This window comes from Pelophylax lessonae (genome assembly GCF_965119305.1).
Source record: "Pelophylax lessonae genome assembly, chromosome: 7".
Lineage (NCBI taxonomy): Eukaryota > Metazoa > Chordata > Amphibia > Anura > Ranidae > Pelophylax > Pelophylax lessonae.
The window spans coordinates 269125392-269147412 of NC_138774.1; the positions used below are offsets into that span (position 1 = coordinate 269125392).

The 22021-nt window shown below is 45.4% G+C and overlaps 2 protein-coding genes across 2 annotated transcripts in view; one reads left to right on the plus strand and one right to left on the minus strand.

Moving 5' to 3' along the window:
• The window catches only part of DPM2 (dolichyl-phosphate mannosyltransferase subunit 2, regulatory), a 235994-nt gene that overhangs the window by 128872 nt on the left and 85101 nt on the right, over window positions 1-22021 (plus strand). The window lies entirely within an intron of this gene.
• LOC309560395 (uncharacterized protein) lies at window positions 180-21760 on the minus strand (the record flags this gene model as incomplete). The annotated part of the gene is made up of 4 exons (XM_082264032.1): window positions 180-343; window positions 8855-9061; window positions 12405-12514; window positions 21471-21760. 4 exons carry the CDS (start codon window positions 21758-21760, stop codon window positions 180-182), a joined length of 771 nt encoding a protein of 256 aa, XP_082120158.1.

Sequence of the window (22021 nt, forward strand, 5' to 3'; positions counted from 1 at the left end):
CTCTAGCTGCAGGCATCACTCCGGTACAAGCACTTTCCCGAACTATCGGCAATATCGGTCACCTTGGTGGCTGATTCCGCTATATCGGGGAAAGTGCAGATTGGCCCTCGATATATCGGCTTTTCTGATAATCGGTTGATCCCTAGTATATATATAAATATAATCGCTGTCTTATCAAGCTACACCTTGAAGTAGTCTGTAGTGTCCAGGTCACTGTAACTGTCTGCCAAGTTGGCTTCTTCTGGCTTCTTCTTGATTGGGCAGCAAACAGAGAACCAGATTCTGGGTTCTGGGTTGACCTGACTTCCCTCCAGATTCTGCATGGAGTGCAGGGAGCGTGCTCCTAGAAAACAAAAAAGATACAATGTGGTCAGAACAAGCATATTATCATATGACATTGTGTTTGATTGAAGCTGCAATAGCGCTTAGCGAACCCAGACTCTCAGCAGTACCTAGTGCTCCCCCACTTGCCTGCTACGCAATCATACACTGCGCGACCTAAAATGCTATGTGTACCTATGTGGCTTGCCTGGTCCGGCTGCGGCCCGAGGACGCCATGTTACAGCTGTCACTATCCAAGAAGTGTACAAAGCCAGCCAACCAGTGGCTCTGCTTGAAGATACTGCATTGAAGGTAATAGCATTCACATGACCATCCAGCAGATGGGCCAAGTCTGATGTTAGGTAACTGCACGGAATTGTTTCATTGCAAAGTGTAATAAAGTTCAGTGGGGAGGGTGTAAAACACTGCACATTGCTAAGAGTTTTGTTCTGCTTTAAAGGATACTAAAGTGGATTTCAGGTATTTACATATAGAATTATAGTGCTTCACAGGTCACTTTGGCATGCCTTAAAGCCCGATTATAACCAAACTTTTTCTTTAGTTTTAGATAGAGTTGAAAGGGACAAGCTTTTGCCTCTAAATCCTGGTACACAACAATGAGATTATTGGAGGAATGATTGTCCTTTTTTTTTTTTTCATGCTAATTGTAACGCTGAGCGCTCCGGTCCCTGCTTCTGCACCGGAGCGCTCGCAGCGTTCGTTCCAGATCCACTCACCTGTGCCCGCTCCGGCTCCCTCCTCCGCTCCCCGCTCACATGGTTCCCGGAGCGCGCGCCCCAGCACCATAGGGCGCGCGCGCGCAGGTCGTTTGAAATTTAAGAGGCCTGCGCACCAGTAATTGGTGCCTGGTCCAAACCTCCCTTCCTGTTTCCTGTGACCTGTTTCCTGTTTCCTGTGACCTGTTTCCTGTGACCTGTTTCCTGTTTCCTGTTTCCTATATAAGTGACCTGCCCCTTCCAGCCATTGCCGGATCTTTGTTGCCTTGTTGCCTTAGTGAAAGCGTTATTTGTGTAATCCTTTGCCTGTTGCCGAACCCTTTGCTAACGACTATCGCCTCTGAACCTGTGCTGCCTGCCCTGACCTTTGCTACGTCTGACTACGCCTCTGCCTGTCCCTTTTGTACTACGCCTATATCAGCAGTCGGTGAGGTTGAGCCGCTACCAGAGGACACGACCTGGTAGTTACCGCCGCAGCAAGCCCATCCCGCCTTGCGGCGGGCTCTGGTGAAAACCAGTAACTACTTAGAACCGATCCTCCGGTACGGTCCACGCCAATCCCTCACTGACACAGCGGATCCACTCCCTGCACCGCTCCTGCTACCAGTCCGGACCCTGACAGTAAGATCCGGCCATGGATCCCGCTGATGTGCCTCTGCCTAGTATCGCGGACCTTACTACAGTTGTGGCCCAGCAGTCGCAGCAGATCGCTCAGCAAGGTCAACAGCTGGCACAGTTGACCGCCATGCTGCAGCAGCTTCTTCCAGCACAGCAGCAGCCGCCTCCACCGCCTGCATCTGCTTCACCACCGCAGCCTGTGGCCGCCGCCACTTCTAGAGTCCGTCTGTCCATGCCGGCCAAGTACGACGGTGATCCCAAGTTGTGCCGCGGATTCTTATCCCAATGCTCCCTTCACCTGGAGATGTCGGCTGACCAGTTCCCCTCGGAGCGAGCCAAGGTGGCATTTGTCGTTAGCCTGCTTTCGGGGAAGGCCCTGGCCTGGGCTACACCACTTTGGGACCGCAACGATCCTGCCACTGCCAGTGTCCAGAGTTTCTTTGAGAATTTCGGAGTGTTTTTGAGGAGCCAGCCCAGGCTGCCTCAGCAGAGACTGCGTTATTGAACTTGTCCCAGGGGAGTTCATCGGTCGGAGACTATGCTATCCGTTTCCGCACCCTGGCTTCGGAACTCTCCTGGAATAACGAGGCGCTCTGTGCTACCTTTAACAAAGGCTTGTCCAGCGCCATAAAGGACGTCCTGGCCGCACGAGAAGTCCCTACCAACCTGAGTGACCTCATCCATTTGGCCACCAGGATTGACCTGCGTTTTGCTGAGCGACGAGAGGAACTGCTACAGGAAAAGGGAAGTGCTCGTCCCAGGCGCTTTCCTCGTCTGGCGCCTATCTTCCAGCCTCCACCGCAACCCTCTTCTGGGCCTCCCGCCGAGGAAGCCATGCAGGTGGATCGGTCTCGCCTGACCACGCAAGAAAGGAACCGCCGTAGAGACGAGAACCTCTGTTTGTACTGTGCCAGTACTGAGCACTTTCTAAAGGACTGTCCTCTCCGTCCACCGCGTCAGGGAAACGCTCGCACCTAGTCAACGTGGGAGAGGCATTGCTAGGTGTGAATACCTCCTCTCCACGCATTACGGTACCCGTGCGGATTTCCGTGTCCGCCAAGATCTCCTTTGCTGCCTCTGCCTTTCTGGATTCCGGTTCAGCCGGTAACTTCATCGACGCCTCGCTGGTGAACAAGTTCCACATCCCTGTGGTTCGTTTACTGAAGCCCATCTTCATCTCCACAGTTAATGGAGAGAGACTCGACGGTATGGTGCAGTTCCGTACAGAACCCCTCCAGATGGACATTGGAGTCCTGCATTCTGAGCGATTGGAGTTTTTTGTGTTACCCCATTGCACCTCAGAACTCCTCTTGGGTCTGCCCTGGCTCCAGCGCCATTGTCCCGTTCTGGATTGGACCTCCGGAGAGGTTCGAAGCTGGGGTTCGGCTTGTTTCGGCAGATGTCTCAAGTCGGTACGAGTCAAGTCTGCACCTGTTATTTCTCCTCCTCCCGGTCTGCCTGAACCATATGCGGATTTTCCAGACATTTTTTGCAAGAAACAGGCGGAGGTGTTGCCTCCACATAGGCCATATGACTGCCCCATTGACTTGCAACCTGGCACTACGCCGCCTAGGGGAAGAATCTATCCTCTCTCCCCTCCAGAGACTCTAGCCATGTCAGAGTATATGCAGGAGAACCTGCAGAGAGGGTTTATCAGGAAATCCTCTTCTCCTGCCGGAGCAGGATTCTTCTTTGTTGCGAAGAAGGACGGTACCCTTAGGCCTTGCATAGACTTTCGGGGTCTCAACAGCATTACTGTAAAGAACCGTTACCCTCTTCCCCTGATTACGGAACTCTTTGACCGGTTACAAGGCGCCAAGTACTTCACCAAGTTGGATCTCAGAGGGGCCTATAACCTTATTCGCATCCGAGAGGGTGACGAGTGGAAGACGGCTTTTAACACCCGAGATGGGCATTTTGAGTACTAGTCATGCCTTTCGGGCTCTGTAATGCTCCAGCGGTCTTCCAGGAGTTCGTTAACGACATTTTCCGAGACCTGCTCTATACCTGTGTCGTGGTCTATTTGGATGACATCCTCATCTTCTCTACTAACTTGGATCAACACCGTGCTCATGTCCGCTTAGTACTCTCCCGTCTCAGAAAGAACCGTCTCTACGCTAAATTTGAAAAGTGTTTGTTCGACCGTACCAGCCTTCCCTTCCTGGGCTACATCATTTCTGCCAAGGGACTACAAATGGATCCTGCCAAACTGTCTGCCATCCTGGACTGGCCTCGTCCCTCTGGCCTTAAGGCCATCCAGCGATTCCTCGGATTCGCAAACTATTATAGACAGTTCATCCCGCATTACTCCACCCTTGTGGCACCAATTGTAGCCCTAACCAAGAAGGGGGCTAACCCGAAATCTTGGCCGCCCCAGGCCGAGAAGGCCTTCAGCGCTCTTAAGTCTGCCTTTGCCACCGCCCCAGTTCTGTCCAGACCGGATCCTACTAAGCCGTTCTACCTGGAAGTAGACGCTTCCTCTGTTGGTGCTGGTGCTTTGCTCATGCAAAAGACTACGAGAGGCAAGTCGGTTACTTGCCGGTTTTTCTCTAAGACTTTCTCTCCCGCTGAAAGAAATTATTCTATTGGGGATAGAGAATTACTCGCCATCAAGCTGGCCTTGGAAGAGTGGCGGCATTTACTGGAAGGATCGGTACATCCCGTGAACATCTACACGGATCATAAAAATTTATCTTACCTCCAGTCTGCTCAGAGACTAAATCCCCGCCAAGCTCGCTGGTCTCTATTTTTTGCCAGATTTAACTTCCGGATCCACTTTCGTCCAGCGAGCAAGAACCTCAGGGCCGATGCCCTCTCTCGTTCGTCTGATGTCACAGGAGAGGAAGTCAAGCCACAGCACATTGTGCCCCCGGAATGTCTGGTCACCGTGGCACCTATAGACTTGCATAACCTCCCTCCCGGAAAGACCTATGTTTCTCCCCGTCTTTGCCTAAAGGTTCTTAAGTGGGGACATTCTTCTCTTCTCGCAGGACATCCTGGCGTCCGAAAGACTCTACAACTTATCTCCAGGAGATAATTTGTACAGTCCTGCTCTGTATGTGCCAGAGACAAAACCCCTCGCCAAAGACCCGCCGGCTTTCTCCAGCCACTTCCCATACCAGAGACCCCTTGGTCCAATATCGCGATGGACTTTGTTACGGACCTACCACCATCTCACAGGAAAACGATAATTTGGGTCGTCGTAGATCGCTTCTCGAAGATGGCGCACTTCATCCCGTTGCCACCCTTACCATCCGCACCTCAGTTGGCCAAGCATTTCCTCCGACACATCTTCCGGTTACACGGCCTGCCTTCACATATTGTCTCCGATAGAGGAGTCCAGTTTGTGTCCAAGTTCTGGAGGGCTCTCTGTGGACGGCTTAAAATCAAGCTGGATTTCTCTTCTTCATACCACCCCCAAACCAACGGACAAGTAGAGCGGGTCAATCAAATCTTGGGCGACTACCTTCGCCACTTCGTTTCCTCCCGTCAAGACGATTGGGTCGACCTCCTCCCGTGGGCGGAGTTCTCCTATAACCACAAAGACTCTTCCGCCACCAACAAGTCTCCCTTCTTTGTGGTTTACGGTCGTCATCCTCTGCCTCCTCTGCCGTTATCCTCCTCCTCCGGTGTACCTGCAGTGGATGACCTGGTGCAAGACTTTTCTGCCATCTGGCGTGAGACGCGCCTGTCCCTCTTACAGGCCTCATCCCGCATGAAAATCCAAGCGGACAAGAAACGTCGGTCTCCTCCTGTCCTGGTTCCTGGGGACAGAGTTTGGCTCTCCTCCAAGTACGTCCGCTTCAGGGTTCCTAGTTACAAGCTTGGTCCTCGTTATTTGGGACCCTACAAGGTCAAGAAGAGGATCAATCCTGTGTGTTACCAACTCCATCTCCCTCCCTCCCTTAAAATTCCCAACTGTTTTCATGTCTCCCTCCTCAAGCCTGCGGTCTTTAATCGCTTTTCCCCCAAGAATCTTCCTCCCACGCCTGTATCCGGTACCTCGGATGTCTTCTCCGTTCAGGAGATATTGACCTCTAAATTGGTCAGGGGGAGAAGATATTTTTTGGTGGACTGGGAGGGCTGCGGTCCTGAAGAGAGATCCTGGGAGCCAGAGGAAAATATTTTGGACCGTAACCTCATCCTCAGGTTTCTGGGTACCAAAAAGAGGGGGAGACCAAAGGGGGGGGGGTACTGTAACGCTGAGCGCTCCGGTCCCTGCTTCTGGACCGGAGCGCTCGCAGCGTTCGTTCCAGATCCACTCACCTGTGCCCGCTCCGGCTCCCTCCTCCGCTCCCCGCTCACATGGTTCCCGGAGCGCGCGCCCCTGCACCATAGGGCGCGCGCGCGCAGGTCGTTTGAAATTTAAGGGGCCTGTGCACCAGTAATTGGTGCCTGGTCCAAACCTCCCTTCCTGTTTCCTGTGACCTGTTTCCTGTTTCCTGTGACCTGTTTCCTGTGACCTGTTTCCTGTTTCCTGTTTCCTATATAAGTGACCTGCCCCTTCCAGCCATTGCCGGATCTTTGTTGCCTTGTTGCCTTAGTGAAAGCGTTATTTGTGTAATCCTTTGCCTGTTGCCGAACCCTTTGCTAACGACTATCGCCTCTGAACCTGTGCTGCCTGCCCTGACCTTTGCTACGTCTGACTACGCCTCTGCCTGTCCCTTTTGTACTACGCCTATATCAGCAGTCGGTGAGGTTGAGCCGCTACCAGAGGACACAACCTGGTAGTTACCGCCGCATGGTGTTTCACCACAGGCCATATTACAAGATTCCCCAGCTTGAGAATCAATCTCCAGGATCTGCGCAGGGACTGGTAATGTGTGTTTTCTCACCGCCGCAGCAAGCCCATCCCGCCTTGTGGCGGGCTCTGGTGAAAACCAGTAACTACTTAGAACCGATCCTCCGGTACGGTCCACGCCAATCCCTCACTGACACAGCGGATCCACTCCCTGCACCGCTCCTGCTACCAGTCCGGACCCTGACACTAATCCTATATCACAAATGAAGAGGTTACTAAAGTTGCAAAAATTCTCGTACAACAACAAAAACTTGGAAGTGAGGTAATGTATTGTATTGCATTTGTATTATATTTTTAGACGAAAAATTCTACGATCTTGTATTGTACAAGAAACATTTTCATGCTTGTCCCATCAGTTAACATCAGATGAACTGTCGTGATCAGCTCCCGAAAGCTGTGTACTAACAATCAGACTATCCTACGATCGCTTCGAATTAGATATTTTTCGTACGATTTTCTGATTGTGTGTACAGGCAATTACTTTCTGCCAAGGAGGTTTGGACAGAACAGAAAGAGAAGAGAAGTTTGCGAGGGTTCATGTAGACTTGTGGTTGGAGAGCGGGGATGTAAAACCGGACAGTTTTGCCTCCTTTAACCTGCCCTCTCCTTTCTTAAAGTGTCTGTAAACCCTTAAATATATCCAGTGAAGTGACTAGCCTTGAGTGATATACAGAGATTAAACAAATCCTCATATATACGTTATACCTGTTTATCTGCAGCCCTCTCTCTTCTATAGTCTCCCAAAGCACATATTTTACACAGCATCTCTGAGTCCTAGAAGGCAGGGGGTAGGGAGCTGTGTGTAATCCGAGACCTGAGTGAAGGTAATGGACACACCTCCATCCCCCCAAGATTCGCAGGGTTGGCTTTGCCTGTCACAAGTGACCCATGCAGAAGATAGCAAAGGGAAGACACAGCAAATAGGTGCTTTGGATTGAGGCTGGTACACACTATAGTGGAGTAGATTGCTTTAGGCTGTCTTTGTTTCACAGGCTGCATGTTTGATTGTTTTCCCCTGTATTCTAGAGGATTCTGGAATCATAGTGAGCTGGAAAGTCAAATAAGCACTCTGCTTTAGCCAATCTGAACAGCACATGGTGACTGAACAGCACATAAATAGTCTAAGGCTTGGAACGATCATTGTCTAGTCCTGGGTCTAATCCTGTGGGGAGATTCCCCAGTTTGAGGGGCTCTGCTCCTCTGGGCAGACTGCATTTTTTTGCAGCATTTTCATCGAGGTCCCAGCTGTGGCATAGTTGGGGGGGGCCTACTTTCTAAAGATCCTTTTTCTGAAGCTACTTAAAGGGAACTCTTGCCGAAGGACCTGGTCTGGAGAGCTTACTGAAGAGTGCCCAGTGGAAGTTGAAAAGGGTCTGGCTGTCCTGTAACATTGTGAGCATTAACCTCTCCCTCACTGAAGAGTGTCCAGTGGAAGTTGGAAAGGGTCTGGCTTGGAACAATCATGGTCTAGTCCTGGGTCTAATCCTGTGGGGAGATTCCCCAGTTTGAGGGGCTCTGCTCCTCTGGGCAGACTGCATTTTTTTGATGCAGTTTCTTGGAGGTCCCAGCTGTGGCATACGTGGGGGGCCTACTTTCTAAAGATCCTTTTTCTGAAGCTACTCAAAGGGAACTCTTGCCTAAGGACCTGGTCTGGAAAGCTTACTATTGGAAGTTGGAAAGGGTCTGGCTGTCCTGTGACATTGTGAGCATTAACCTCTCCCTTACTGAAGAGTGTCCAGTGGATACTGGATGGAGTCATTTGATGATCCTGTGACATTGTGAGTTCACAGTCCTAGTGACTGTGTGCTGTTTTCCTTTACACGGAAGAGTCAGTGGCAGTTCTGACTGGGATAGCTTTTAAAAAGGACTCAGTTCTGCCATCAGTGATTGCTCCTGTATAAAGACTGTTCAGGCTTAGCAAAGTGTGTATCCCATATCACCCTACACCCCATCCAAATACTTCTGCGATAAAAATCATAAAAAGACATCCCCTAGACCAGTGACGACGAACCTTGGCACCCAAGATGTTTTGGAACTACATTTCCCATGATGTTCATGCACTCTGCAATGTATTTGAGCATCATGGGAAATGTAGTTCCAAAACATCTGGGGTGCCATGGTTCGCCATCACTGCCATAGACCTATTATATTGAATGGACTGTTGACGTGTGCCTGGCCACTGCTGCACTTGTCTTGTGGAAGAACTAGTTCAAGTATAACAGCTCCTATGGGGGTAGCACTACATTAAAATAGAATTTCTGTATTAAAATGTTAAACAGAACCAACCACACCATTGCCACTATTCTTTTTGTTAAGCCCCATCATACATGTACAGTCCTTTACAACCTACATGACCATCTTCATCACAATTACTCACCAAATACAAGGTAAGCCGTCAGGGACACAGCAAACATGAGAAGAATGATGTTCCCGGGGCCCACATCCTCAGCCTGGCAGCTGCTGGGGCAGACACAGGGGCTGTGCACAGTGATCTCCAGAACCTCACTACTGTCTGAAATGGCTGGAAAGGTAACCAATGTGGTTGAACTGCAATTAAAGTGGACAATGGTTCTGAAAGGGCTCCCTGATGGAGAAAGAAAGAAAGAGTCTATGACTGACATAGTTACTTAGTTGGCCACACACACATTGCAGTCGAATCTGTACAGTCTCCATTAGGTTTAACCACAAGTGTACAATACAAGGGCCTGCCTTTCTCTCCCTCATGCTGAAATCTTGTATATCAAAGTGTCAGAAGGTTCTCATATACACCACCTGAACTAAAAGCTGCACTGGGAGTCTGAAGACTAGCCATGCAACGAGCAGCGAGTAGAAGTTACACATCACAGATTCAGGAAGCACACCCATCCACAACACCTGTGATGAGCTCTGTAAAATCGGATTATGGGGGATCACATAGAATTTAGATTTGGGTAATCAGCGTGAAATGTGATTTTAGAACAGCTACATTGTTTGCTGAATAGAATTAGTAATGAAAATCTTTAAGCTGCACACACCAGTCTAATATACCAATGTGCTAATTAGGAGATGTGCGAGTTTACAAAAACACATATACTCACCTAGATGGCTGCAGCATTGATCCGATGCTGATAATGTATTTAAAAGCGCTGGCCCTTTAGTTGTGACTCATGTAAATGTGAAGCTACCCTCCTTAAAGTGAAAATTACACCTTCAATAATTATACAAAAAAAAAAAAACGAAAAAGCACCAACACAATCAAATGTACATGCAAATATTGATGTCCATAAATTAGGCACCTGGAACACCACCACATCAGACCAGCCAAGAAATATAATGGACCCGGAAGTGATGGGCATACGTGGAGCCTCGGCATATGACGTCCCTTCCAGCCCGAACTTATTGTGCGTTCCTCACATTCGGAGATAAGGTGGTGCTAGCTTCTTTCAAGGCTGTTTATATTGGTGCAGAGGTTGGGCACTTTTAAAAGTGAGTGGAATATCTTTTTTATGCTTTTATCTGTTTAATAAAATACTACGCTTCATTTCATATTTCTCTGGTGGTCTGATGGTGTGGTGTTCCCGGAAAAATTATAAGGATAGGATTGATAGGATAGGATGATGTCTAAGAAGATCTACTAAGGAATGGTGTGATCGATTTGGAGGTGTATTTGGCTTATCCCAGAGCACTTATTGACCTTTATTAATTTAGAGGTCACTGGATTGGCGGTGAGTGGGCATCCTTGGTTGTGGTGGTGGTGTTGTAAATTGATGCACTCATGGGCGTCCACAGAACTTCTTTCTGGGGGGGGGGGGGAATCATTTTAAGGTCACCCATGCTCTGCCCCTTTTCAACAATGTCATGAAGGCGACGTCAGTCACCATGCGAGCAACGAGTATTTATTTTTAAAGGGGAAACGGCACAATTTATTTTTAAAACCTTTGTTAAACTAAAAAAAATGTATCCTGTTCCCTTACAGCATGTTATACAGCACAGTGCTTGTGCTGTGTAATTTGGTCCCTTCTATCTCCTAAAATACCTGGCTGATCGTATCTGGCTATGTCCTCCCCTCTGTAAACTGACCACGGTATACCATGGCTGCTGAGCCCTGACACCGTGGTCAGTCTAGGTGCCCCTGTCATCCACAGCCCTCCTCTGTCCTCCTCTGTCCTCTCTCTCCCCTCCCTCCCTGTCTGTCTGCTTCGGTGTCAGTGCTCCTCCCCCTCCCCTCCTTGTGCTGAAGTTTCATTTAAAGTTTAATATCCTGTCTACAGTCTGTTTATCAATCCTGTGAGCCCCTGTGTCTGTGTTTTATAAAAAATAAGCCGTCCTTTACCAGTTTTCAGAGTGCTTATCGCCGCTCACGTGACCCACTGCCGGGGAGAGGAGAGAGGCGGCGGGTCACGTGAGAGGCGATCGGCGCTTTGAAAACTGGTAAAGAACGGTTTATTTTTTTTAAATACAGACACAAACACAGGGGCACGGGCAGACAGGATTATTAAACAGACCAGACAGAATGGTCTAAAGTGGCTTAACAACTATATTAAAAGGGAAGTTAAGATTCTGGGGGGGGCACATGCCCCCCCTTGCCCTGCCTTCCGGACACCCATGGATGCACTACTGGAAGAACATCAGTCACATATAGAAGATTTCTTCACTTGGTGTGGGGATTGTTAAGCATAATTTAGGGACAACAACATTTGCATGGACATTTGGTTGTGCTAGCTCTTTTTTCCTTTTTTCTGTATAATTATTAATCCGATGCTGCAGCTGTCCCCCACCAGCTCTACACCAAGAAGTGAGAGAGATACAGCCCCATGGGATTACCACAGACTGCTGTCTTGGCGCATTGTAGGGTGTAGTATTGAAAGCCAGGGGCACATGTGCTCAAGGTCTTTGGCTGGTGAGCAGAGTCCCGGAAGGAGGGTGGCGGCTGCCTCCTCTTCTGCAGCAGATGGTGTATGGTCACAGGCAGTCGGCCTGGTGAGCCAGAAGTCTGGAGCTGAACCCAGAAGTCCAGGAGAGCTTACTGGAGGAGTTGAGGCATTTTAGAACCTGGAAAGCAGTATCGTGAGTACAGCGGATCGTGTCTAAGGGCCTGACCAGGAAGGGGGCCACTCCGGAGTAGAGTAGTCAGTGGACGGGTGACAGCTGGTGGAGAGAAAGGGGGTACTAGGTGTGTGCCCCGAAGATAAGTACTAAAAGGAACATTTACCTCAGATTCATCTAGTGGCAGGATGAGGCCTCGGCCTTGCTGCATTCTCAGTCACAAGTCCTCAGCATTGTGAATAGTTCAGTTGTTGGGAGTATCCCACTCATCCCTTTTCCCATCCCAACATTAAATAAAACCACAAAAACAACAACCCCTAGACTGTTCATTGACTGAGCCAAGGAAGTAAAGTGCTAAGATCTTGCATGCAGTTGCTATGGGTAACCCAGGGGATTCCAAAAGTGTGAAAAACCAGCAGCCCTTAAGGGGACAGTGCTACATATATATATATATATATATACTGTGTATAAGTATATAAATATATATTTATTATGTTTAATATACATAAAATAGGATTCCAATTTTTGATCATCTAGCAAAGCACAGCAGCAAATGCTTGCCTTTTGGCTCACTTTGACTCTCGGACAGAGCAGCAGAGCCAATAGGGGTAAGAAATTGCTCTGACTCATTCACTTTTGTGTATAAATTTAGCTTCTGAGCTCTGTGAACGGCAGTCTTTTATAAATGAAGGCAATGCAAGAAACCATGAAAAGCAGCCTAAAACCCCACGTACTGGAATAAGAATACACAACAAAAATCTGCAATATTTTACACCTACCTGACTAGGAAAACTACTATATATATATATATATATATATATATATATATATATATATATATATATATATATACATATTTATCCCGATATAACTTGTTTATCCCTATATTAAGTTTTACTTACCTTTGTATGTAACTGTCAGAATTTTACTTTCATTGCTGTAACTGAATTCATTGCCCTCATGTTGTCCATAGCCTACATACTGGAGGAGACTCCCCTTTGTCTGTGACCCTCTGAAGGGAAAAAAAAACAATAAAGGTTTTATTCTGTTTGTTACCTATTTAAAGCAGTATTAAACCCAAAACCAAAAATGTTATTTATTATGTAATATACATTTGCAACAGAGCATGTTCTTTTGAAAAACCACAGACTTACTGGCCAGATCACCAGATAAACACCGCTTTAACAGATTTAATACTGCATTTCTCCTTTTTTTATAGTTCTCATGGCTGCAGCTGGCAACTGTTTACCTCTGGGTCCAACTCAGTTGACATCGGCCTCATGCACACTGGGTGTTTTTACAGCTACTGTTTTGGGCATCAGACATTTTATTTTAACTGCCTCTAAGCTCCCCAGCATGTTATCCTATGTAGGTTTTTAGCAGAGTTTTGTAACCGGAGAGTTTAGTGGCAGAAAAAAAAAAACCCCTCTACCAGCACATTCTGGAAAAGCAGCTTTTTGGTAGAAAAAAACGCTGACAGCTCCTAAACTCTGCTAAACACCGGTGCCCAGCGATTTTGGGTTTATTTTGTATGTGGAGGCCACTGGCATCCTTAACAACCAGTAAATAGCTGTTTGAAAAGGAGCGGGCCGGGAAGTCAGCCGCTGCGTCCTTAGCAATAGTTGAGTTATCAGCTGTCAGCGGGTTTTCTGAATGTAAAAAAATACACTTCTATCTATTCGGGAAACAGCACCATAGATACAATAAAGAGTCTTACTATTAATATAATGGACCCTTGCTGCCCTAAATAATTGAGACTAATTTAAAAAAAAAAACAATTGCTGGCAATTCGGGTCTGGTATGGATTTTAAGGGGAACAGGGTTCCCTGCTGACAGCTGAATGTAAACAGAACAATTGCCAGAAATTCGGGTCTGGTATGGATTTTAAGGGGAACGGGGTTCCCTGCTGACAGCTGAATGTAAACAGAACAATTGCCAGAAATTCGGGTCTGGTATGGATTTTAAGAGGATCAGATTTCCCTGCTGACAGCTGAATGTAAACAGAATAATTGCAGGAAGTTCAGGTAAGGTATGGTTTTTAAGGGGAACCCAATAGCAAAATGTAAAAAAAACGCTGTGAGTCCCTCCCAAAATCTACACCAGATCCTTATCTGCTCATGCAGCTTGGCAGGCTGAAGGGTTTATATAATCTCATATTTTCCATGCATTTTCCCTGTGGGCCCCAATTTTACCTAATAACCCCAAAAACATAGTGTTTTGCTGGCCATATACATGGCAAGTTTGGTGTTTTAATCAGCTTTCCACTGTAAGGATTATCAAGTGACCAATTGAGGGATCGATTTACCATTGGGATGTGATTGCCATCAGCCAGTCCTGATAATTTTCTATACAAAAATCTAGCTACTGGAAATAATTATTTTTGAAAGCTGCCTGAAAGCCATTACACTTTTACACAATTGCCACTGTATGGCCAGTATTAGCTGTTATAATACCTGTCATTTGAACAATCTGAGCACAATATACAATATGTGTGACTACAATAGGAACATTAGAGGGACTGATGTGCATGGTGCTATGTACTCTGTAAAGGAATGCGTAACCCGTTGGAGCTAAGTATATACATATTGGAAATACAATATGATTGGTTGTTATGATCAGCAGTTTTCCCTTCCTCCAGTTTTCTTTGAAAAATGTTATGATTCTGTAAGCAGTATATAAAAAAACAGCAATCATCATTTGATCCAAAAGAAGCTACTAAAGCAGACCGCAATAAAGGAAATGTTGCATTGGAGTAATAACTAGTGACCATGATGTTAGGATCTGATTGTTCAAACTCATTTACATTTACCAAAAACTACCGTAAGTAATGCAACAAGGGCTTTCCTGACTAGTTACAAATTAAAAACATTTGTAGGGATCTGCTGCCCTCTAGGGTCAGCTGCTAGTAACATACTGTAATGGAAAATTATGTATGTCACTTCCTGACTCTGGAGTTGTTGGGAAAAGATCCTGGAAGGAGGAAGAGAGAGAAAGTCTCAGCCAGATCAGAAGAGACCATTATGCAAGTATTTCTATGTTCTAATAGTTTAAATGCAGCTGCCCATAGCTTCTTGAGTCTGTTGCTGAATCTGCATGACAAACAGAGTATATCTGTTCTATTACTATCTCACATGCACAGTGCCAGATAACTAGGACTGTGTTCCAGACTGGTTAGGTAACTGCAGATCTTGTCTTGTGTTTTTTCTTTTTTTTTTTTGTGTTGATTGAACTGGATGAATGTGTCCTTTTTCAACCAGATTACCTAAGTATATCTCTGACAAAAGCATAGTGCTGCATCCTCAGTCAGTCCTGCAACAGGGCTTCCAGGACTGGAACAGGAATGCTGCATCATTCAACTGAATGTATCTCTATAACTAACTATATATACAGTGCCTTGAAAAAAAAAGTATTCAAACCCCTTGAAATTTTCCACATTTGATCATGTTACAAACAAAAACGTAAATATTTTTTAGTGGCACATAATTGTGAAATGTGAAGGGATAAATCGTTTTTAATTTTTTTTACAAATATCTGAAAAGTGTGGCATGCATTTGTATTCACCCCCCCCCCCCCCTCCTGAGTCAATACTTTGTAGAGCCACTTTTCCCTGCAATTACAGCTGAAAGTCTTTTGGGGATGTCTCTACCAGCTTTGCACATCTAGAGGGTGACATTTTTGCCAATTCTTCTTTGCAAAATAGCTCAAACTCTGTCAGATAAAATGGAGAGCGTCTGTGAGCAGAAATTTTCAAGTTTTGCCTCAATTGGATTTAGGTCTGGACTTTGACTGGGCCATTCCAACACATGAATATGCTTTGATCGAAACCATTCCATTGTAGCTCTGGCTGTATATTTAGGGTCTTTGTCCTGCTGGAAGGTGAACCACTGCCCCAGTCTCAAGTCTTTTGGAGACTCCAACAGGTTTTCCCTGTATTTGGCTCCATCCATCTTCATTTGGCTCCATCCATCTTCCCATCAACTCTGTCCAGTTTCCCTGTCCCTGCTGAAGAAAAGCATCCCCACAACATGATGCTGCCACCACTATGTTTCACAGTGGGGATGGTGTGTTCAGGGTGATGTGCAGTGTTAGTTTTCCGCCACACATAGTGTTTTGCTTTTAGGCCAAAAAGTTTATTTTGATCTCATCTAACCAGAGCACCTTCTTCCACATGTTTGCTGTGTCCCCCACATGGCTTCTCACAAACTGCAAATGGGACTGCTTATGACTTTCGTTCAATAATGGCTTTCTACTTGCCATTCTTCCATAAAGGTCAGATTTGTGGAGTGTGTGACTAATAGTTGTCCTCTGGACAGATTTTCCCACCTGAGCTGTGGATCTATGGAGCTCCTCCAGAGTTAACATGGGCCTCTTGGTTGCTTCTCTGATTTATGCTTTCCATGCCCGGCCTGTGAGTTTAGGTGGACGGCCATGTCTTGGTAGGTTTACAGTTGTGCCATACTCTTTCTCTTTTCGGATGATGGATTAAACAGGTCTTCGTGAGATGTTCAAAGCTTGGGATATTTTTTTATAACCTAACCCTGCTTTAAACTTTTCCACAAATGTATCCCTAAGCTGTCTGTTGTGTTCCTTGGTCTTCATAATGCTGTTTGTTTACTAAGGTTCTCTAACAAACCTCTGAGGGCTTCACAGAACAGCTGTATTTATACTGAGATTAAATTATATACAGGTGGACTCTATTTACTAATTAGGTGACTTCTGAAGGCATTTGGTTCCACTAGATTTTAGTTAGCGGTATCAGAGTTAAGGGGGCTGAATACAAATGCACACCACACTTTTCAGATATTTATTTGAAAAAGTTTTCCTTCCACTTCACAATTATGTGTCACTTTGTGTTGTTCTATTATATAAAATCTCAATAAAATACATTTACGTTTTGGTTGTAACATGACAAAATGTGGAACATTTCAAGGAGTATGAATACTTTTTTAAGGCACTGTACCTGGGTATATGTACAAAATTCCGCCAAGACTCTTGGCTGATAATATCTATTTTGATTCGATTCTTGGTTAATTTCCCAAGAAAAAATCCCTCTGTTCACAGAGGCTCTGTCCTGGGTGGAGGCACTGACAACTTTATTTATTATCAATCCAACCCTTCTACAAAGCGAAGGTTCTGGTTCTCTTATTTACCTATAGGTTTTGGCGCAATATCCTGTTTGGGGAGGGCCATTTCTCATAGCCCCGCGCAAAAAAGGCTACACTTTAATTATGGGAAAGCTACAGGAAGATGCTGATCTCTCTTTGGACCCATGATACTGCTGCTGAGTTCTGCCCTGGAATCATTGCAAACCTCTAGGGCTTGACAAGCCTTAACCTGATCGCCACCGACTAGGAACTGTTCTTTTTATGATGCTCATTCTCCTTGTCCCCACCTCAATGGAGAAGTGAGTTTTCGATTGATAGTTAAGATACGTAATTTCTGATCATAATCTCATAATCCAATCGATCGAAATACAGTCATAGTCATTAACAAAGCATCCCAGTGCTACTGACTGATCCAAAACGCTTAATATTATTTTGCTCTAGCTGATTGACTTAGTTTGATATAATCCGATCGAAATGGAATCTAAATCAATCAGAAGGGAAGTTATAGCTATTCATTTGTTTGCAGATTCTATTGTTTTGATCGAACCACATATTGATAGTAAAATATGAAGCGTGTATGGACACCAAAAAGAAAGGGTGTACAGAGATTGGCCAATCAGACTGTAATAAGTTTCTTCTGTACATATACTGTGTGTATATATATATATATATATATATATATATATACTGCTCAAAAAAATTAATTGAACACTTTGAAAACACATCAGGTCTCAATGGGGAAAAATCTCATGCTGGATATCTATACTGGTATGGACTGGGTAATGTGTTAGGAATGAAAGGATGCCACATTGTTTGATGGAAATGAAAATGATCACCCTACAGAGGGCTGAACTCAGACACCCCAAAAATCAAAGTGAAAAAATGATGCAGCAGGCTAGTCCATTTTCCTGAAATTTTATTGCAGAAACTCAAAATGGTACTCAGTAGTTTGTATGGCCCCCACGTGCTTGTATGCATGCCTGACAACATTGGGGCATGCTTCTAATGAGACGACGGATGGTGTCCTGGGTTTTTTCCTCCCAGATCTGGACCGGGGCATCACTGAGCTCCTGAACAGACTGTGCAACCTTGTAGCGTCGGATGGACCGAAACATAATGTCCCAGAGGTGTTCTATTATATTTAGCTCAGGCGAGCATGGGGGCAATTCAATGGTATCAATTCCTATATCCTCCAGGAACTGGCTGTATACTTTTGCCACATGAGGCCAGGCATTGTCATGCACCAGGAGGAACCCAAGACCCACTGCACCAGTGTAGGGTTTGACAATGGGTCCAAGGATTTCATCCCGATACCTAATGGCAGTCAGGGTGCCATTGTCTAGCCTGTAGAGGTCTGTGTGTCCCTCCATGGATATGCCTCCCCATCACTGACCCACCACCCAACTGGTCATGCTGAACAATGTTACAGGCAGCATAACATGCTACACGGCTTCTGCAGACCCTTTCACGTCTGTCACATGTGCTCAGGGTGAACCTGCTCTCATCTGTGAAATCACAGGGCGCCAGTGGTGGACCTTCCAATTCTGGTGTTCAATGGCAAATGCCAATCGAGCTCCACTTTGCTGGGCAGTGAGCACAGATCCCACTAAAGGATGTCGGGCCCTCACGCCACCCTCATAAAGTCTGTTTCTGATTGTTTGGTTGGAGACATTATCAGTGGTCTGCTGGAGGTAATTTTGTAGGGCTCTGGCAGTGCTCATCTTGTCCCTCTTTGCACAAAGGAGCAGATACCAGTCCTGCTGATGGGTTGAGGACCTTCTACGGCCCTGTCCAGCTCTCCTAGAGTAACTATCTGTCTCCTGGAATTTCCTCCATGTTCTTGAGACTGTGCTTGGAGGCACAGCAAACCTTCTGGATTGCCTGTGCATCCTCTATGGGGGCCAGGTATCGCTCCATGCTACCAGTAGTGACACTGACCCTAGCCAAATGCAAAACTAGTGAAAAACTGTCAGAAAAGATGAGTAGGGAAAAAAAATTAATTTGCCTCAATCTGTAAAAACATTCCTGTTTTGGAGGTTGCCTCATTGTTGCTCATCTAGTGCACCTTGTTAATGTCATTACCACCAAAGTAGCTGAAACTAAATAACAAACCCCTCTGATTCATAACTGACCAGATCAATATCCCAGGAGTTTAATTGACTTGATGCTATACTCTGATTAAAAACTGTTCTTTTACATTTTTTGAGCATACGTCCTCGGCCTGGAGAGTGGTGATATCACAATCATGGCTCCATGATGGTGGTATCATTTTTTTTAGAGCCGGCAATAAGATTTCATGTAAAAGTGATCTGAACAGCTATATAGGCAACTGATTACTTATACAGGCGGTGGAAGGGGTTGCCCCTGCCACCGTCCGCCACCTTTACTTGGCTCTTCCATCCCACAGGGGAGCCCGGTACTGATGGGACCTGTTGTTGCACTAGCAAGAGTATGAGAAACGTCTGTGGTTTCTCCCCTGATGTCAGAAACTGGAAGCAATGAGGATTTGGTCACTTCTAGTTTCGGTTTGTTTTTTTTACAAGCCACTACCGGCTTATAAAGCGCCTGACCAAACCTATCTTAGTTTGATTAGATGCTTTGAAGGGCAGATAGACTTCATGTAAAGGACTTGTCACAGTTCATGCTATCAAAAAGGATGTTGTTCATCCTTTGTGATAGCAATAACGTTCAATTAAGAAAAGAAAATTTAAAGTAGAGTATCAAACAAAAAAAAAAAAATAATAATAATAATAAAAAAAAAATGTTATTGTTCCCGTGCTCACACGCCCTTATGTCCCACGCGCATATGTAGACAATGATTGCAACACACATGTTAGGTATCACCACGAACATCAGAGGGAGAACAATAATTCTAGTGCCAGACCTCCTGTGAAACTCTAAACGGTTATCCTGTAAAGGCTTTTAAAGCGTTGCCTATGGAATTTGGTTTAGGTACAGTAGTTTGTTGGTGTTCCACAGGCATAGGCAATTTTAAAGCAATATAAAAGATGATGTTAGGCCAAGTAAATAGGTATGTTAGTTACCTATTTACTTGGCCTAACATCATCTTTTATATTTGTACCAAAAAATTGAGTATTATATTGTGTTTGTGTGCACTGAAACTTATTAAAGTGTATTTTTTCCTGAAAATTTGCATTTGATAAACTGCCACGCAAATATCGTGCAACATAAAAAATTGCAACAACAACCATATTATTCTCCAGGGCCTCTACTTAAAAAAATATATATATATATTGTTTGGGATTTTAAGTAATTTTCTAGCAAAAATGCACATTTTTACATGTATGAGTGAGAAAAGTCATAAGTGATCCGGACTGGAGTTGGTTAAGTTGGTCACACTCTATTCAATCTGTTTGAACAGGCTACATTAAAGCGGAGTTCCGGCCTCGGGGATCAAATTTAGATAAAAATACCCCTGGGACAGTCAGGGCTATTACATTCCACAATGGATAGCCTCTGAACTGTCCCGGGTCGCACTTACCTGTAAGAAGAAATACTTACCTTGAAAAGTTCCAGTGCTGCCATCTCAGGTGTGGGAAGCTGAAGCCAGCGCATCCTCTTCTGCAGCCTCTTCAGTGACGTCGGAGTCCCACAATGCACTGCACTGGCCCCGCTCGTCCAGAAGCTGTTTAGCAGGGAATGCCACACCTGCACCGGAAGTGACGAGCGGGGCCAGTGCAGACGCATTGATTCCTGGGAGCGATGACGTTCAGCTCCCAGGAGTCATCGCAAGCCGGAAGTGAGGGGAGCGGGCCGTGGCCGCAGAGGGAGGAAGTAGAAGGAAGGTGAGTATATTTTCTTCAATATCAAGGTAAGTGACCAAAAAAATTAAAAATTGGGAGCATCCATTTCTTTTTCAGGTGGCCCATAGGAAGCGGATGGCCCAAAATCGATTTTTTCGATTTTGAGGCCGGAACTCCGCTTTAAATCTGCCAACAACTGAAAAGTGAAAAGGCCTTAATAACCAGATATACTGTATATGTTAGTATATCTATCGGCAACCATACACAGTGCAATATAACTATAAGATCAATGTCCAATGTGACATAACAATTGAATCTGACATTGACAGAGTGAGACACATATGGCATGGCTGAGTGAAAAGTAACAGTTTTCATTGTTTCAAGTGGATCCATTATGGTGGGAAAAAAAATTGATCATATAGGGTCAATCGAAGGCATGTTTCCAATCGATCATCCCTTTTTTTAGCACCACGTATGGCCACCATAAAGGAGATTGTACAATCAGATTGAAATGTATCTACCCATTTCAAAGCTACACAAGGTCTTCCAATCACATAGTGACCAGACCTACAGTGATATACTGTATCTATACCTAGCAGAAATTTGCAATGGAACACCTGTAAAAAAAAAGGCTTGTTCTTTCATGTAGAAAAAAAAAAAAAACAATGGGGTTGATTTACTAAAGGGGAAAAGACTGTGCACCATGCAGTTGCACTCTGCAAGTGCAGTTGCACCAGAGCTTACTAAATGAGCAGAAGCTCTGCTGACCTCCATCATCCAATCATGTGCAAGTATAAAAATGCTGTTTTTTTTTTTTATTTTCCCTGCATGTGATTGGGTACTCTTTGCAAAGTGAAGCCTTACCTCATTTACTAAGCCCTGGAGCAACTGCACTTGCAGAGGGCAACTGCAATTTGCAAAGTGCACAGTCTATTTGCCTTAAGTAAATCAACCCAAATGTCTCACAAGTCATTGACATTTTCCAGCATGTTGAAATCTTCATGCAAGGAATAAAAATAGCTTTCTCAAGCTTGTGCTTGCCACCGATTAAACATTAAACTTAACACTTCCCAATGATTACACAAAGCCTTAAGGTTACCTGGTGACAACGCACACAGCAACCCGGGAACAGTTGACAAGAGCCATGGGTTCGCTGAAAGGAAGGCAAGGGCTGAAGGTGACAGTCTGGTCCACTCTGGTCCCGTCCACTTTACGCTCCACTTTCCTGTCCCTGATCAGGAAGCCTTCCATATCCCCCAAGGCTGACAAGTTAATGACACCAGATCCATCCTTCATTAGGCACTTGCAGGGGTTCACTTTCATACAGTCATTGAGGTCACCCATCACCAGTCTCATACAACAGAGCAGAAGAACGTGTCTTACCCCCATCACTGAACATCAATACTGCAGCATTTCCCAACTTGTAGCACCAGAGTGACAAATAGTACAAGGGAGCCCAGCCCAGAGTAGCAGTACACTGTCAGAGGGGACATCTGCTATATATACGGCCTCTGTGTTATAAACTCATTTAATAGGGATTCTGTAAAAAATAAAAAATACGCAAAGGCACCAACTGAAACTTTACAGGTCTCTTGAACTCCAACTTCACTTATCTGACCGGTCATTAAAGCTGAACTCAAAGCAACCAGC